This window comes from Lactuca saligna, chromosome 1 (genome assembly GCF_052625555.1).
Source record: "Lactuca saligna cultivar CGN05327 chromosome 1, ASM5262555v1, whole genome shotgun sequence".
In the NCBI taxonomy this organism is placed as follows: domain Eukaryota; kingdom Viridiplantae; phylum Streptophyta; class Magnoliopsida; order Asterales; family Asteraceae; genus Lactuca; species Lactuca saligna.
The window spans coordinates 39,366,979-39,385,913 of record NC_136417.1 but is presented as its reverse complement, the minus strand read 5'-3'; the positions used below and the strand labels follow the sequence as shown (position 1 = coordinate 39,385,913).

General features: G+C 33.0%; 3 protein-coding genes across 3 annotated transcripts; 2 read left to right on the top strand and 1 right to left on the bottom strand.

Annotated features, from left to right (window-relative positions):
* The first annotated feature begins 2,493 nt into the window (after positions 1-2,493).
* Positions 2,494-5,056, top strand: LOC145033505 (glucan endo-1,3-beta-glucosidase-like). Its single transcript, XM_078982102.1, has 2 exons — positions 2,494-2,610; positions 3,196-5,056. The coding sequence occupies exons 1-2, from the start codon at positions 2,550-2,552 to the stop codon at positions 4,224-4,226; spliced, it is 1,092 nt and encodes a 363-aa protein (XP_078838228.1). The 5' UTR covers positions 2,494-2,549; the 3' UTR covers positions 4,227-5,056.
* Positions 5,057-11,005: 5,949 nt separating this feature from the next.
* Positions 11,006-12,471, top strand: LOC145033495 (RNA-binding protein Y14A-like). The gene is made up of 4 exons (XM_078982094.1): positions 11,006-11,403; positions 11,705-11,841; positions 11,934-12,079; positions 12,213-12,471. Exons 1-4 carry the CDS (start codon positions 11,127-11,129, stop codon positions 12,256-12,258), a joined length of 606 nt encoding a protein of 201 aa, XP_078838220.1. The 5' UTR covers positions 11,006-11,126; the 3' UTR covers positions 12,259-12,471.
* A 2,116-nt stretch (positions 12,472-14,587) lies between these two features.
* Positions 14,588-17,408, bottom strand: LOC145033482 (Tetratricopeptide repeat (TPR)-like superfamily protein). The gene is made up of 7 exons (XM_078982083.1): positions 17,116-17,408; positions 16,492-16,804; positions 16,099-16,389; positions 15,753-16,001; positions 15,557-15,681; positions 15,377-15,475; positions 14,588-15,297 (listed from the first exon to the last, which is right to left on the bottom strand). The coding sequence occupies exons 1-7, from the start codon at positions 17,181-17,183 to the stop codon at positions 14,715-14,717; spliced, it is 1,728 nt and encodes a 575-aa protein (XP_078838209.1). The 5' UTR covers positions 17,184-17,408; the 3' UTR covers positions 14,588-14,714.
* Between the last annotated feature and the right edge of the window lie 1,527 nt (positions 17,409-18,935).

The window sequence follows — 18,935 nt, the reverse complement described above, 5'->3', positions numbered from 1 at the left end:
AATAAAGTCAAAATTAGCCGATAGAGTCTAAACTAAAGTTGTAGAGCATAGTCTAACCTACGCGTGGATATAAAGAACGTCAAAAAACGGAACTCGTATGCGAAAGTTACGAATTTTTGAAGTTTGGAAATTCAGAGTACGCCCAGCCTACTCGTGTTTACGATCCGAGATTGGCCACATTGCCTACTCCATTGCTTGATAGCCACATGTTCGTAGCTTGGACACATTCGGAGTTATCCCTTAGTATGCCCAGTATGTTTGATGTACACCGAGCGTACTGATTGGAGAGGGAGTACGCCCAACGTACTCTAAAGTTACGCCCAGCGTAACTCCTGGGATCAGCCACTATAAATAGCACCCGGTGCAATCCGATTTTGGGTTGCAAACTTTCATTCTCCCACCCTATACTTTCTCCAATATTGCAAAAATTACCCCTAAGCCTATTATATCATCCTAGCATTACAAGCAAACCCCGGAGAGCCCGAAGATCCCGATAAAAAGAGTTTTCGAGCCGAAACTCTGCCCACGTGAAGCCCAGTTTTTGAGAGCACATCTCGGTTTCATCAAAGAATATTGTTTTGAGACGAAGTGTTGTACAATCGTCGTCTTATCAAGTGAGTGTATTTTCACTTTTATCTTACACATAGATATGAAGTATTTTATATAAAATACGTGCTATGTGTATATATGTTGTTTGTTTATTTGAGATATATGATGAAAGATTGTTTTATACATATTCTAAACTGTATATGTATTTTATATCTACAAATATGTTGGGTAAAACGTGGGTAGATAAAGAATGAGGGTTGAAAGATGATATAGATGTTATTGACAGTTGCGCCTAATAAATAACATTGGCAGTTGTGCCAATTAGAGAATAAATGATGTTCTTAGCAGTTGCGTCTAATAGATAACATTGTCAGCTGCGCCATAGGTAAAGATGGACTTCATGCTTATTTCTTAGGTTAATCTATATGAATGAATGAACGAGGAATAACTGATTTCTTAAAGTGGATCCTTAAGAGTAAAGAAGATAATGGGGTGGGAAATTGGGTTGATTATTTGATGTTTAAACATAATTAATAAATTTATTGTTGGCTGATGTAATTAATAAATTTATTATTGGCTGGTGAAATTAATAAATTTATCGTTGGTTGATGAAATTAATAAATTTATTTATTGTGAGATGAAAACCCTATATGCTCACCACGCTCCTAAGTCTGACTCACTCAGCTTTTTATATTACAGGTAGTGGACCCAGAGCATAGTTGGATGATGACGAGGGATTTTTGGATTATAGGTCAGTACATTTAATAACTGTTGTAAGGCTTATAATGTACTTTTATGTTTTTGGTCTGTATCGAATCATGACATCCCAAGGTTTTGTTATATAATGAAAATACATTTCTTGAAGAAATGTTTTGATAAATGTTTATTATATTTTGCTTTCGGGACAAATTCCGCAACACCTTTTGAAAGATTACTCTTATTTTATTTTAAAAAGCATAAACGAAATTGATCTTTTTTAACCGAGAAAATGGGGATGTCACAGAGAACCCTTAGAATCGAAGAAAACAATTTAACCCATTAAGTTGTTGAATACCCAATAGCCACGATGTGGCAAAAGTCACCACGACATGAAGGCTAGGTTGGTCTCGACTATTTTGTCGCATCGACACCACGACATGGTCAATGATGACCACAATGTGGTGGCCAGTCTGTTGATTTTCTTTGACCATTTACCATTGACTTTTGGACCAAGTTTGATTTTGGTTCAAACTTGGCGATTTTGATTAATTGATTGAGATCCTATTTGGTTCTAGTGTTGGTGGATTCGCTGGAGCAAGCAATGTGGAAAAGGGCATCGTATCGCAGTGTTCAGAGTGCTTTGATTCAGGTGAGTTTCGCCTTTCGCTTTCTTTCATTTTGGCTGTTCACTCGAAAATTAATGACACATCTAAGATTAGGGATTCTTAGAACATAAATCAACAAAAAAAAATTGTTTTGATGGAAATCGAACCTAGATAAGATGAAGATTCAGATTGAATTAATAACCAACACTTAATCCATAGTGAACCGATAGATATCGTTTGAGAAGGGGAGAACCATTGGATTCGTGGGACTATCGATTGTTGCCGCCGTCAGACAAGAATGTAGCAGAGAAGCATAGTGGTTGAGCAGTATAGAGGAAACGAAGAGGGTGAATTTGTTTTTAGGGTTCGATGTTGTAAATATAAACTGTGTGATGCAATTTTGAATATTCTATAGGATTCAATTTTGAATAAGATTTCGTCCTAAGAGTTTAAAGGATTATAAGGGGTAAAATTGGTATTTCATTTTGAAGGGGAGAGGCTTAGCAATTGCCAAGTACCAATTGGATACTCCAAGAAAAAGATTTGACTTTTATAATTTGTATTCCAACCATCTTTATTCCTGGCCTTCCAGGATTTTTCCAAAAATTAAAACAATGACATGTAAGATTTTGACATTTTGTCCATTATATATTTATATGATTAGATCTCAATGATACAACTCAAAACCCCTCAATTATGGCAAAAATGCTCCTGCTGTTCTGGTTACTTGTAGATCTTCTCGTATTCATAATCACAGGTGTGTTTCTTTTTTCATTTGATCCGTCAATACCGTTTTCGTTTTCCTCACAGCCGTTTTATCGTATAGTTTGGGCAATGTTTTGAAAACCGAACCGGTCGTCTTACCGGTTCGATGGTTCAGATGGTCCAATCGGTCAGACCGGTCTCAAAAACCGAGAAAACCGGATGATATCATAATTATATTTAATTATAAAAAAATAAAAAAAATATATAATTTTTTTTAAAATTTCCGGTTTTACCGGTTCAACCGGACCGGTTTTTACTGGTTTTCACCGGTTCAAATGAATACCGGTTTTTTGGCATTTAAGAACCGGATCCGGGACCGGTTCCCGGTTGAACCGGTCGAACCGGCCGGTCCGGTTTTCAAAACATGGAGTTTGGGTAATTAAACTATTATTTTCTTTTTAATTGTGTCAAAAAAATATTATAATGATTCATTTTGAAAACCGAATAGCAAAAAAAAAAAGGTTTGTTTAACTGTTAGAAAAGTTAAAATGATTCATTTTGATTTAATATAATTTCGCATCATTTCAAAATAAATTATTTTTATACTATGTATATAAGAATGAGTTTGTGTTTACAGTTGCACAAGATGCGCAACCTGTAGGGGTGTGTTACGGAAGAGTCGGTGATGATTTGCCATCGCAACAGGATGTGGTGAACCTTTACAAGATCAACAACATAACCAGAATGCGAATTTATGATCCAGATCGAGCTACTCTTCAAGCCCTAAAAGGAACCAATATCGAACTCATCATCGGCGTTCCTAATGATGCTCTGCAATCCCTCAACCAACAAAGCGCAGCGAACACATGGGTTAAGAACAACATTCAAAATTACTCCGACGTCAGGTTTAGATACGTCGCCGTCGGCAACGAAGTCGATCCAAACAACGCGAATAGTCAATACGTAAGTTACGTACTTCCGGCGATGCGAAATCTACACAACGCCATTAAAGCCGCCGGCCTAGGGAACCAAATCAAGGTGTCGACGGTAACGTACGCCGGTTTGTTAGGCGTCTCCTATCCACCCAGCAACGGCGCGTTTAATGACAATGCACGAGAGTTTATTGAGCCGATAATCAGATTTCTAGCTGAAAACAACTCGCCAATGCTTGTAAACATCTACCCCTATTTTGTAGACGCTAATGGCAATCTACTGTATGCGTTGTTTTTGTCACCGGGAACAATTGTGAGTGATAATGGCCGGAACTACTCTAACCTCTTTGACGCCATTTTAGATGCTCATTACGCAGCTCAAGCATCTCTTGGTGGAGAAAATGTGGAGATTGTTGTGTCGGAGAGTGGGTGGCCATCGGCAGGAGGTGATGCGTGGACATTTCAGACCGCAGAAACTTATTATAAGAATTTGATTGCACATGTCACAGGGATAACAGGGACACCGGCGAAGCCTGGAAGATCAATAGAGACGTATTTGTATTCAATGTTTGATGAAGGAATGAAACCTGGAGCAGAATCGGAGAGACATTTTGGGATATTCTATCCAGATAGACGACCCAAATATCAATTAAGCTTCAACCTCATCAAATCAAGAAATGGAAAGATAAGTGAAAGATATGGACTTCTCGCTGCCTTCTCTATACAAGGGTTTTGAGAATAAGGAAAGTATTCCATATATTTCGTTGATTTTTTAAGATATAAGGTAAATACAAAGATATTTAAGATATTTAGTCTAATTCATCCACGTTCATATTTCGTTGAATTTTTACTTCAATTCTTTTTGTCAAGATTCTTGAATCATAACATTTTTGCTGCAAGAATTTTGTGGCTATTGAAGCAAACTAATTTTTTTGAAATTGTTTCACTTTAAAGGGCCAAATAGAACTTTTTTCTCATGTTGATTCACTTTACAAAGCCAAACAACCTTTATGGGTTGATTGGAGACGAATATACAGTTTATGATCAGTTTAGACTTTGATGCACACAAGGTGTTTGTCTAATGGTCTGAAAGAATCTTATAACCCAACTAATTGTTAAATATGAAGACAATTACTAATAATTTGCTAATGTTGTCAGTAATCTAGTCATTAAGGTAACTGGAGATAATAGATGCTGAATTTGTTGTATCATGTATTCTTTTAGTACTAGATTTGATAAAGAAACATTTGATGCAACTATAATTTTCTTGATCAAGTTTCATAGATTTGCCAAGAACATGCATACATAAATTAAACAATAAAAAGGAAGTAGCAATTTTCTGTGAATCATTACGTGATCGACCACCAAAGCTTCAAGACAATTTCAAGTATATTTCATCACAGCTCCAAGATTAATCACAGCGCCAAGAATTTCGAGATTAGCTTTTTTTTTTTTTTGGTTTGTTGTATTCTCTGTTATTGACATTCATCTGATAAGGTTGTTCACTTGTTTGTGCTCTTGAAATTATTTTGTATTCAATTTGCTAATTTGTGTTCTTGTTATCTATCTTTTTGAAGCTACTGTTATAGTTTTTTACATATCAAAATTGCTTTTATTTGGCTGTTAAAAAAAAAAAATTGATGTTATATGTTTGACATGAACATGCATACATAAATTAAACAATGATAGGATTGCAAGTTTGGAGTTTGATCAGAGCATTAGAATTTGAGAAGGGACAGATGTTAAAATGAACATCCAATTTTTAAATCCTTTTACTAGTCTATTTTTAAATTATTTAAGTAGTCCTTTTAAAAGTGCTCATGACTTGGTGTGATAATGCATCTGCCTTCACTTTTATGCTCATTTGAAATCCTTTAACAAAAATTTGCGCACCAATTCTTAACAGCAACTAACTCTTAACAACAATTTATGCACCAATTCCTAACAACTAGGATTTTGATTAACTTGAATTAGCTAAAGGAGTAGCAAAGATCTTAACACCAACCTATAAAAAAAAAAAATGACTTTCTGTCCCCTTTCTTTCCCAGCCCCTCTACAACTAGGAGGTTTATATTATTAAAATTGAAATAATTGGAGTATGTGGATTTTGATTCACATCCACGTACTCTATTTAGAATTTTACATGTTGGTTTATGTTATTAAAATTGAAATACTTTCATTAACACCTACAAAATTTTCATATACAAATAATGTATGTATATTTTAAGCTATAAAGGATAAAATGTCAAAAATACAAAACCAATATTGGCATATTTATATGGTTTTGTTTAAAACACGGTTAACCAATAAAACTAGAAATGAGTTCCACTTTGATTAACCATGCAAGAATATGCCTTATTAGTTGACTTTTTTAGATTCTTTTATATGTTATAACTTTGAACCATAATAAATGTGTTTATATAGTTTTGTTTTAGAATTTTGGTTTCGCCCCTAGCTGAAATGGTGGTGTTCCGCCCATGTCTTCAACAAAATCTTATGTTTGTACACTTGATTAACAAATAACTCCCATATCACATTTGCATTTTGTCTAATTTCTTTAGCAAAATAAATGACATCAAACCATCCTGATAAGCATGGCACATGTGACTGTTTTAGCATAATTCATATACATATCCCACTTTAATAAATTTTATATGCTTTCAATATTTCATTATGTTACCATAATTTACTACTATTGCGGTTATGGCTCGCCTTAAAATGAATAGACGGGAAAGAACAAAGAAACTTGTTGCATTTAGTACATTGTGGATTGAGATAATTAGTTTAGTAAATTGGTATTTTCAACTAGTGAGTACTATTATTGCCTTACATATATTTATGTGTCCAACTAGACCTCGCTACAAGATGTTACACCCAGAGAGAAAAGAGTATATGCAAAGATTAGTATACAAAAGTGATGTGACTTGTATACAACAATTAAGAATGAATAGGGCAACGTTTGTTAAGCTGTGTCGTATGGTTGAGATTGATGGCAAGTTAAAAGCCTCTAGGTATCTCCAAATTGACGAACAAGTAGCGATATTTTTGTATATTTTGGCCCACCACGTGAAAAATCGTGTGGCGAAGTTTCAATTTCATAGATCAGGAGAGACAATTAGTAAACATTTCAATAATGTAGTCAATGTTGTTATTCGATTGGAAAAAAATTTGTTTAAGAAACCCGAGCCTATATCAGAAACTTCAACCGATGAAAGATGGAAATGGTTTAAGGTATGTGATTTGCTAGACTCGAGTATATACAGATTATTCTTGGTTAGCATTCTAATTCTCAACACATTTAACTGTGGTTATAGGGATGTTTAGGAGCAATATATGGGACACACATAAGTGTACATGTACCAAAGGCAGACAAACCTAGATACATAAATCGAAAAGGCGAAATAACAACGAATGTACTTGCTGCTTGTACTCCTGATATGCAATTCATTTATGTATTACCAGCATGGGAAGGATATGCTGCGGATGGTAGAATACTACGTAATGCAAGGAAGTGGAATGAGATAGGGGTCCTGGAAAAAATAAAAGGAAGTGGAATGAGATAGAAGACGAGAAACTTGTTGAAGCTATGGTTGATATACTTAATTCGGGTTCTCACTTTAAATCAGACAATGGTTTTAAGCTTGGGTTTTTTGGTGCTGTGGAAACCCGACTTATAGTATCACTTCCCAACTCGGGATTAAAAGCAAAGCCACATATCGAATCACGTATTATAACTTTGAAGAGCGATTGGTCTGTTATGCATGATATGATGTCATAGAACAACACAAGTGGTTTTGGATGAGATTATGAAAATAAAATGTTTGAAGCTCCTCAATTTGTTTGGCAAGCATACTTGCAGGTGATGATTTTAACTGAATGTTCTAATGTTATTTTAAGTATTTTTTAGCATAATTTATTATTTATTTATTTTTGGATTTATTTTATAGGTACATAAGAATGCAGCAAAATGGAGAGGTAAAAAATTTCCTCATTACTGGGACCTATGTCTTGTATTTGGAAAGGATGGTAATCTTCTTTACGGTTGAGGACGAAGGCAAATTTGGATGGGTAAAGGACTTGCTTGAAGATGATGCTTGACGTTATTTATATGATTTTTTTTATGATATTGCAATTTTTTTAAGTTATAAACATTACGATCATTTTTTTGTTAATGTTGATTTGACCTTGATATGTTTTTATGGTAGAGTTTTTTATTATGAATACAATTTTATATTTCTATAAACCATTTATGTTTATGTAATAGTTTTTGTTATTAGTTAAAGAAAGTAAAATTTTGACTAGATAATGTTGAATTTATTGAATTATGTGATCTTTGTGTAAGAAGGGTATTTTTTATCATTGTAAATTATTTTCATTCCATTCCTTTATGTTTTTTGTACATACCAAACAACATAGATGAATGACACATTCCATTCCATCAGAGTAACCAAACATGACGATGGAATGGTAATGAATCATTTCATTACCTCGTCTATTCCATTACTTAGTTCATTCCATTCTTTTCTCATTCCATTCCACCCAACCAAACACACCCTTAATGTATTATTAATTTAGATTTCAAACAAATCATTTGTTTCACATAAAATTGTTCATATGGTTAAAATGTCATTTTTATCATTGGGCATAGTCATTCACTAAGTGGATGTTTGGAATTGCTTTTCGGAATAGTTTATTAACTTATAGCTTTTTGAAAAGCTAATAAGTTAAAAAAAAATGTTTGGGTATTTAAAAATAGCTTTTGAAACAATTTTTTTGGAGCTTTTTATATAGGTAAAATATGGAGCTTTCTAAAAGCTTTTCAGGTTTTTTCTAAAAACACTTTTTAAAAAATTAGCTTTTTATCTTTAAAAAACTAAGGGTTTGTTTGATAACCCTCTTACCAGATCACTAAGAGGTTATCTCTAATCCGATCCAATAAGTGTGTTTGATATCATCCATTTTGTCTCTTACTCGGTCCACAATCAGTGCACAAGGCTCTTATTCGGTCCACTAAAATAAAAACGATGACTGAGTAGTTGTCCATATGTGTTTGTCTCCTTTTGAGCAACATCCTTCTCTTTACCCCATAGACGACTTCTTCCGGCATCTCCTCCGACCTCCGACATCTGCACCAACTCCTCCATCTCTGACCTACACCTTATCCGCCACCCTCTAGCATGACCTTTCCTGAGCTGTGGCCTCCATCCACAGGTAAGAAACACCCTCTTTTTTTCCTCCTTTTTCAGTTCAATTTTTCTGTATGTATTTTTTAGTTTGATTTTTCTGTCATGTATTTTAGATTCAAATCATGATTATTTCTCAAAATCAAGATTTGGGTGTTCGATTTTAAATTCTTGATTAACTCTAAAAGATTATTTCTCAATGTGAAAGTCAAATATATGATTGCTTTTATGATATGATGAGTACTAATGAGGATTTGTTACATTCATTTGCTCACTTTAGTATAGATAACTGTTGAATGTGATTTATTTCCAACAGGGTGCAAAGCAAGAGAGTGTTTCTGCTTATTAATTTAGAAGTTGGTTGGAATAGAGAGGTAAATGAGCATAATCATCAATAGAGTGGTAGACTTGAGGAAAACAGAACTTTACACAACATCATAAATGAATGGAAATATTATTTTTGTGAAATGATTCTTGAAACAGATGGAACAAACATTGAGAATAAAGGAAACATTAACCTTGATGATGTGGCTTAAGTAACATTGTGACAACATGAAGCGAATTCGAAAATTATGATATGTTTCTCCTAGATTTTCTAGGAAGCATAAGATAAAGGATAGTTTTGTAAAAGATTGTAAATATATGTATTTGTTTTATAAAAGGGTATTTTTGTCATTGTTAATTATATATATTCCATTCCTTTGTCGTTTTGTAAATATAGAATTTGTTATAAAAGGGTATTTTTGGCTATTTTATCAATTGAATAACACAAAAAATTGAATAAAAGGGAAAAACAATCATATTGAACAATTAGCACACTTGGTCAGAGGCGTAATCAAACAGTATGGTTTTAATTAGAGGTATAATCAATCAGAGCTTCAGATCGCATCTACTCAGTCTGATTGACTGACTCACTCAACAACTATCAAACAGCCCCTAAGTCAAACACTTTTTAAAACCAATTTATTGGCTTTTCAGCTTTTTCTACCATAAAAATTAACTCAAATACTTTTTAAAATTTGATTTTCCAAAAAGCCATAATCCAATAAGGATTTTTCATAAAAACATTTTTATGATAAAAAAGCTAACACACACCCTAAAAGTTGTCAAACGGTATATGAACCATTTTGTAGATCTTTTAAGACGGTTAGACTAGTAGGTGTGGACAACTAGTTAAGGGGTGTGAATGTGTCACCTTATATGTCATATCAAAATGGTGTTATAACACAAAATTGAGGAAATTAACAACTTGTTATAACATCTTTAATTTTCCATGTCATAATTTCTTTTTTTTAATCACATTGGATTAATAAAAAACGAAACAAGCAATTTAATTAACTCCTAGATTAACCATAACATTAAAAACATTTAAAAAAACAAAAAACAAAAAACAAAACAAAACAAAAAAAGCAAAAAACAAAAAAAAAATGTCCTAAAAACTAAAAACCGATCAATTGATCATCCAAATATTGTCTTTCGATTTTCTCTTTCATCTTCCGGAGCACTAGCGCTTCTCGTGGTCTCATATTTGTTTCGCTAGTCTGGAGAATTGCTAAATCTTTCGCAATTTGAGTAGGTTTTGCATTAGGGTGAGTTTGAGTTGAGCAGGTTCATATAACTTCTGTATTGTGCTAAACCTATCGAGATGGATGTGTTTGTGTTTGGAAGCGGGATGTTCAGGTTTTGCTCCATATTTGGTTGAAAGGAAAAGTGTTTTTTTAAAGTTGAAAATAGAATGAAGATGAGAAAAGATTGTGTAATTAAAATTTTATGTTTGTATGTGTATTTATATGTGAAATAAAAATATATATTTTTTTACATATTAGTAGTTCTCCAACGGTCAAAAAATGGACCGCTATACGTGTTATGAAACATTATAGGGGCAATGAAGAGGTAGCGACTTGGCTCACAACGGAGGAAAACAAAATGGGGTGGGGTGGGGGTGGGGGTTAGGGGTTGGGGGAGGGGGAGGGGGGTTCGTCGTTATAACGATGTTGAAGGGAAGCCACGTCAGAAAAACGATTGTGGGCGTTGCCCACACTGATTAACCAATTAGTCTTATGATCCAAATCCAACTAAACAAAAATCAACTTAAAACATGTAAATATAGCAAATTTGTCAAATAAAAAATAAAAATATAAGTTTGTTGATTCACAAAGAAGTATTAACATTTTTTATAAGTGGAATCAAAATGTTGTATATTTTTTAAAAATAACCCACAAAAAAAAAAACCTCCAAAATAAATACTCTTTATCACTTTCATGAAAAAAAAAAACCGGAATAATTTTTCTTAAAAGAAAAAAAAAATCCATTTGAGTTTTTATGTTGTAAACAGTCGAGCACAACCTAGATGTGCAAAGACTAGACACTCTTTCAATAAACCCTCAATCCCCTTCCTACCGCAGGAAGCCGCAGTTGTTTGTATTCGCTCCCGGAATACGTAATCCGATAGAATGGCGACCGCTGCCGACGTAGATGCGCTGGACTTTGAGCCCGATGACGATGATCTCATGGACGAAGACGCCGCCGTTGACGTCGATGCATCTTCTCCTAGGGCTTCCGCTCCCATCCCTAAACTGAAATCCGCTATCACTGGCGGCTCTGTCGCCGCCGCTCCTAAGAAAACTAAAGGCCGAGGATTCCGTGAAGAAACCGACGCCGAACGTAACAACCGTATGTCCGGTCGTTTCGATTCGCTTGATTCCGATGGCGGCCCTGGTCCTGAACGATGTAAGTTGTAACTTTTCTCTTTTGCCTCTAATTAATTCCTTCCGTGTAGGTTTTAAGTGTCCTCTAGAATAATGTCTACATTTAGTTTTTCAAATTTAGGGTTTTAGTTGCGTTGCTCTTGTTTCCCCCAATGCAAGTAGGAAAGTTACTTGAGGTTTCTCGTTAGGGTTTTTTGTTGATGTTAAAAATTCTAGGGTTTTGAAATCGTTTAAAGGTAGATTGCTATCATGGAAAATCGGACTTGGCAATTTGCCAACCCTTTTTTTATCATTGATTATAATAAATTTACGAATATCTGCAGCAATCGAGGGATGGATTATTCTGGTTACTGGGGTACATGAAGAAGCCCAAGAAGACGACTTACAAAACGCATTTGGGGAGTTTGGTGAGATTAAGAACTTGCATCTAAATCTTGATCGCAGGACTGGTTTTGTCAAGGTATTGTGATATTATTTTTTAGTAAGTTGTGTTTTCTTGATGTATGAAGTATGGAAGTGGCAAAGTTGTAATTTGGCTTTATACTGCAACAGGGGTATGCACTGATTGAGTATGAAAGCTTTGAGGAAGCAGAGAAAGCTATAGCTGCAATGGATGGAGGTGAGCTGCTGACTCAGAATGTGAATGTTGATTGGGCATTCAGTAAAGGTCCTTTCAGAAGGAGAAACAACAGGAGGAGGTATATATAATTATATATTCCTATTTCCTCTTTTTATTATGTCTTCAAATTTCAACATATGAAATAAAATGCATGTTTTAAGTTTCATTTTTTGTGTAGCTAATGTGCTTTGTTATAACTTATAATATGCCAGATCACCTCGTGGGAATCGGTCAAGAAGTCCAAGGAGGAGATTTTGATTTGGTGGGGTCCGGTTCATGAATGTGCGAAGGATTTGTTTAAGTTTTTAGGTTGAAACTTGAAAGTGAGTAAGTTTAACTTGACTAATTAATTGTGTTTGATTTGCTTTTGCCTTTGTTTGGATGTTTGTTACTTGTTAAGGCTCAAAGTTTTACTTATCTCGTGTATCGTATGCATATGGTTTGAAGACAAGAAGCTTTTTTCTTTTTGCACGTTGTAATGAGTTTGATGTATTTTGTATTTCAACACAAGATCATGAGAGAGAGAAATATGACTGTTTATGGTGTGATTCATTTACTCTTATATTTATGTCATTCTGTGAGAAAAAAGAAGTTTCAACTTCAAAACAAATGAAATTGCAACTACTAGATGACAAAATTGCATGAATGGTCCTTGTATTTAGGTCGAAATTGCCATTTTGGGCCAAACAGCTTTGGACTAGCACTTATGGTCCAAAAGCTTTTATTTTCTTGTCATTTTGGTCCACTTTACTCTAAATTTTTTTGTAATTACAATTTTGTCCTTGGATTTTGTTTTTTCAATTTCTCATTTTTTTAAATATTTTTATAATTAAAATAAAAATAAAAAAATACATCTCTCTCTCTCTCTCTCTCTCTCTCTCTCTCTCTCTCTCTCTCTCTCTCTCTCTCTGTAGACATCATTCTCCTACACCATCACTCCCTGATGAACACTAAATTGTGAAGATTAACTTCAACTTCTTCCCCACTGACTATTAGTTTATGGATAAGCTGAAAGGGTTGACGGAGAGCAAACTAAACCAAAATCAATAACAAAACTAAAACCAGTTTCCAAAAAATCAAAGTGGTGGCTCTGATGAAATCTAAAGAAGGAAGAAGTGGGAACAAGATCATGAACCAGATCGGAGTTTGCATTTGTTGGTGGTTAACGATTCGATATCAAAGTAGTGGGAAATCAAACATGTTTTCATCGTCACCACCACCCGAATCAATTTTTATGTGTGACAGTCAAACCCAAATTTTTTTTTTTTGTTCTGATGAACTGACCTTCACCACAATCTAAATTGATTTTTGTGTGTGAAACTCGAACCAAAACAAACAGCAAGATCCAGATTCCAAACAGAAGGGAGGGAAGGATGTTGAGAGGAGATGTAATCGACTTTGATGATCTTTTCCCCCAATCCAGAACTAAATGTGTGTGTGTGTGTGTGTCAATTTCCAAATCTTCCTTTGTTATCATCAACTTACAGAAGATCAGAATCTGATTACTCCCATCAATTCCATTAATGTTGTCTGTGTCTCCTTACTTCCTTCTTCAAACTCAATTGTAGGTCACACTTAAGAAGACAAATAAAGCGACCCTTTATTTTATTTTATTTTCCTTTTTTGTTCGATAATTCTCTGTTCAATCACAACCCCTCAATCATCAACCTTCTTCTTTCTTAATATTTTTTGAATTGCAGTTTGATCAGAAGAGAAATGGAAGAACAAGGAAGATGGGGATGATGGGTTCTTGATGGTGATGCTTTTTTATGGTGGGTTGAAGGTGAATATGATAGTGACTGTGTGAAGGCTCGATTTTTCTTGGCACAATTGGTATTTTTGGTGGTTTGGCGGTGGTTATGGTGGTGACCAAATGATCTACTTTGATAGAGATGGGAGGGGAGTATCGGGCGTTCTTCATGTTCTTAAAGGTGGATTTGTATGCTTGTGTGTGAAATGAGAGAGAGAGAGAGATGTGTATTTATTTTATTTTTATTTTAATTATAAAAGTCTTTAAATAAGTAAATAATTGAAAAAACAAAATCTAAAGGCAAAATCATCATTACAAAAAAGTTTAAAGTAAAATGAACCAAAGTAGCAAGAAAATGAATTGGACCAGAAGTGCTAGTCCAAAGTGGCAATTTCACCTAACCACAGGAACCATTCTTGCAATTTTGTCCTAGATCATAACACTAGCTTATTGTTATGTAGAAAAGAATAATAGTTGTTTATTGATATGTACATTACACATGATATCTCAAAATGAAATTGTTAATCGATCATTAAACACACACACACACACAAAAAAAAAACACACAAAAAAAAAAAAAACAAAAAAAAGGTAATTTTTCCGATGACAAGGAAGACAGATTTTAGTTTGTACATAATGTCACAAAGTGGCTAACAAATACTCTTATCAAGTCGTTTATCTTTTTAATCGAACATATTAGTAATAATAAACATTCAGAAATCCCATACTACACACCCAACAAGATTTTATTTATCTATTAATAGTAGTCATAAAATTCATGATAAATAATAAATTCAAAAGGTATTCGCTAATATGAGTGGAGAGATTTTTGCAATATGATGAAAAAGTGCATTTTTGCATACCTACCCATTAAATATCCCATGCAATTTACTAACACTATACACACTTATCCAATTCTAGCTCCAAAATTTCACAAAAGATAAACCATTTATCACTCATTTCCTCATTTTATACCACCAACAGCCACAGACACCTCTCTCCTTTCATCCACAAGAGATATGTTTTCATCTTCTTCATCATCATCTTCATCTTCATCTTCATCATCATCATCATCATCATCATCATCATCGAAACGAATATTGTTGTTAATCACTATATGCTCATTGATAGAATCATCACTCAATCCAACTAACTTACTAGCTTCTGCTTTCTCTTCAACTGAATTAGCCAAAGACAAAAGAATATTCTTTGCTTTTTTATCAGGAACAACCCCACAAGACTCCATCTCTTTAAACCAAATCACAGCATCTCCAAAATCTCTATTCTTCCCATACGCATCCATAATTGTAGTAAAAACAGTCTCATTCCCCTTAATACCATGTATCTGCATCTCCTCATACTTCTTCATCATTGTTTCAAGATCATTAATCCTTGCATAACCTTTAATCAAAGTCCCATATGTAACAACATTAGGCTCAAGTCCATCTTCCTTTATCCTTCTAAAAAATCTCTCAGCTCCCTCCATATCAGATGCATTCACATATGTCGACAACATAGTTGTGTATGAGCAAAGATCCGGTGTACATCTGCACACCATAACATAATTTAGTCCGTATCTTAATCTCTTGTTTTTTATATAAAAAAAGACGAAAATACCCTTCTCACCTGTCTCTTCGCATACTCTTGAACACAATCTTGGCCTGATCCACCATTCCAGATATTGCAAATGCATCAAGCAAGATGTTATATGCTTTTTGTGTTGGCCTAAAACAAAACAGAGTAAAAAATATAAAACCCATAAAGTTTTTTTTTTTGTTTTTGTTTTAAATTATGAATTAAAATTACCTTACACCAGCATCAAGCATTTCTTCAAAAACAGCTAAAGCTTCTTCTTCTCTTCTGGCTTTTCCATAAGCACTAATGAGTAGGGCATAGCTGACTACATCAGGGCGGACCCCAGCTCTATGCATCTACATGCAATATCAAAAGATATAAATATAAAATAATATAAAAATGAATTAACTTTTTTGTTTTATATTACCTGATCATAGACTTTGGCAACCTCTTTATAGTTAGATTCGTATGACATCAAGCTATTATAAGTCACTGAGGTTTGCTGGAGTCCTCTTTCATTCATCATTGAAAATAGCCTTCTAGCTTTATCATTGCTTCCTGCTTTTTTGTACATATAAATCATCATGTGAAACATCTGTTGATCTGCTTTCAAAGATGACACCTCATCTGTCAAAATGCTTTCAAAAATTTCTTCAGCTTCTTCAAACTTGTCTGCCTGCAACATCCATAAGATGAGGTTCAAAATCTAAAAACACAAATAAGAAAAAAGAAGAAGAAGAAGAAGAAGAAGAAGAAGAAGAAGAATGGAATGCCTCAACAAATATCTTGAGAATTATTTGATATGTTACAGCAGAAGGTTCAGGTCCTGAAGATTGCATCCTTCTGAATATTGCTTCTGCTTTGTTGCATTGACCTCCTTTTCCATAAGCTTCCATAAGAGCAGTATGAGATATAACACTTGGTGGATAACCTTTCTTGTTTATATAACTAAAAACCCTTTCTGCTTTGTTGAAATCCCCTTCTTTTCCATAAGCAGTAATCAGCATCAAAGCATCCATTTCATTGAAATTCCACCAATGCTGAGTTCGAAGCCACTCAAGAATCTACAACAGCATTACAAGCAACACCAAACCCTAATGAATAATCCAATAACTTAATCATATGATAAAGTTGTACAATTAACAGTGATCATGTATAATTAATACCTCAGCAACAATATTCCATTTCTTTTGCTGTTTAAATCTAACTAAGGTTCCTAAAACTAGATCTTTAGGAAGAGGTTGGTTTTTTGTTCTTCGTGTTCTGAGCACAGAAACTGCAGAGCCCACCTCATCGATTTCATTCATCATCTTCCTCCAGCTCTTTTGATCTTCTTCATCAGCAGCATCTTCAAAAACTTCTATCTTTTTCCTTCTCTGCATAAATTTTCTGGGTGCCAACATGCCTTGGCAGACCACCCTTGCTCGTCTTTGGCCATTGAAGTTGGGGTCAACGCGATATATGCTAACAATCTGCTTACTAGAGTGTTCAAGTATGTTAGCCTATTACAGTGAGAACTTACTTAAAAATCTTATTAGTGTACAACAGCAATGGAATCCTTAGAACAATGAAGATAAGATGCATTCTTTACAAAATCATATCAATTTTCGTGTAATGTGACAGAAATTGGGTTATAAATAAACTACAAACCCTGCTAATTGATGAAGGTAGCCAAACGCTAGCGACAGAATTGAACTAATCTCATTTTAATAGGAAAACAAAACGATATTATCGACTATATGAGAAAGATCAAGTGCAGATAAGGGTAAATATGAGAAATGATTGCTTACTTGATATGTGAAACGAAAGAATGACCGCGACGAGGAATGGGGAGAGTGTGAGAGAGTGACGCGGCCATTTTATTTGTCAGTTCCCGTCCGTCTGCCGGCAATTGTTACGGCGGTGAAGAGGATTGTACGGTGGTTGCGCGCGTTCGGGGGCAAGTAGAGCGACCGTGTGACGGCGTCGCCGGTTGGATAATTGAACTGAGAGGTCGCTGTAGCAACAGGATAGGATATTTGAGAGAGGTTTAGACAGGGGTTTTCACTAGATGAACAAAAAGATAATGGATGCCTGCGCAAACCAATACTACCTTACAAGAAATAAGAAAGCTATTTTGTTATGTATAATTTAAAAAACTTAATTTTTATATAATATTTAAATATAATAATTACAACCTATGTAATTTTATAGTTATTTTCAATTAACTTTTTTCCCTATGATATTTTGTGGGTTTTTTTTTTTTTTTTTTTTTTTCTATTTTATTAATTTCTACATAATATTTAAATATAATAATAAATTACATATCAATTTCATTAATTGATTTCTTTCTAATTTCAAATTTTATAAAATAAAGCTTCATTAGTTTCATTTGTTTATTTTTCTAAACTATTTGTTTAATTTAAAAAAAAATTAAACAATTTAATTTTAATAATTCAATATTTTACTATTTTTTTCTTATAAATTCAAACTTCTCAAATATTTACAATTTCATATTTTTTATTCTTTAAAATGAACATGTATAATACATGGGTCTTACACCTAATAACTTTATTATACGACTTTAGTTAAATATTTTCCAAAGTTACAAACTCCATTAAAAAAAATCTAATATATAATCTAATAAATGAATTTTTTTGTCACATGTCACATTCTTATTGATTTAGCCACATGTTACATTCTTATTGATTTGGCCACATGTCATTTTGTGGTTATTTTCAATTAAAATTTTTTTATATGGCATTTTGTGGTTTTTCCATTTTATTAAATTCCACATAATATTTAAATATAATAGTTGCAATAAATATAATAATAAATGTATATCAATTTCAATAATTGACTTTCCTTGTAATTTTAATATTTTTAAATTAAAACTTCATTAGTTTCCTTTGTTTATTTATATAAACTATTTGTTTGAATTTAAAAGAGAAAAAACACTTTAATAATTATAATTCAACATTTTTCTAATTTTTCTTATAAATTAAAACTTTTTCAAATATTTAGAATTTTTATATTTAATTTTCTTTTTAAATGAAACTCATGTAATATATGGATCTTACACCTATTCATCTCTAATAAATGAAAGTTTTTTTTTTTTTTTTTTTTTTTTTTTGTCATTTGTTACATTCTTATTCAGTTTGTCAAATGTCATTTTGTGATTATTTTGAATTATTATTTTTCCATATTTCATTTTATGAGTTTTTTCTATTTTATTAATTTCCACGTAATATTTTAATGTAATAATTATAATAAATGTAGTAACAAATGGATATCAATTTCATAGTAAACTTACCTTTTAATTTCAAAAATTCAAAAATTAATGTTTATTAGTTTCTTTTATTTATTTAAATTTATAAAAAAAACATTTTCATTATAATAATTTATTATTTTTCTTATTTTCTTATAAATTCAAAGTTTTTAAATATTTTGACATTCATTTTTAGTTTTTTTTTTTTTTTTTTTTTTTTTTTAAATTAACACATGTAATACATTGATCTTACAACTAATCGTATAATAAATAAAAAAGTTATTTTGTAAGTTTTCATGTAGAAAAAAAAAACTTAAAATAACTTTATTATACAACTTAGTTAAATGTTTTCCAAAACTGGGA

What these genes read in the sequence shown, in the direction of transcription:
- LOC145033505 (XM_078982102.1), top strand. Translation starts at nt 2,550, where the DNA reads ATGGCAAAAATGCTCCTGCTGTTCTGGTTACTTGTAGATCTTCTCGTA. An exon ending in TCTCGTATTCATAATCACAG is followed by an intron (nt 2,611 to 3,195) that starts GTGTGTTTCTTT and finishes TTGTGTTTACAG; the next exon opens with TTGCACAAGATGCGCAACCT.
- LOC145033495 (XM_078982094.1), top strand. Translation starts at nt 11,127, where the DNA reads ATGGCGACCGCTGCCGACGTAGATGCGCTGGACTTTGAGCCCGATGAC. An exon ending in CGGCCCTGGTCCTGAACGAT is followed by an intron (nt 11,404 to 11,704) that starts GTAAGTTGTAAC and finishes GAATATCTGCAG; the next exon opens with CAATCGAGGGATGGATTATT. An exon ending in GCAGGACTGGTTTTGTCAAG is followed by an intron (nt 11,842 to 11,933) that starts GTATTGTGATAT and finishes ATACTGCAACAG; the next exon opens with GGGTATGCACTGATTGAGTA.
- LOC145033482 (XM_078982083.1), bottom strand. Translation starts at nt 17,183, where the DNA reads ATGGCCGCGTCACTCTCTCACACTCTCCCCATTCCTCGTCGCGGTCAT. An exon ending in TCTTTCGTTTCACATATCAA is followed by an intron (nt 16,805 to 17,115) that starts GTAAGCAATCAT and finishes TGAACACTCTAG; the next exon opens with TAAGCAGATTGTTAGCATAT. An exon ending in AAGAGTATGCGAAGAGACAG is followed by an intron (nt 15,298 to 15,376) that starts GTGAGAAGGGTA and finishes TATGGTGTGCAG; the next exon opens with ATGTACACCGGATCTTTGCT.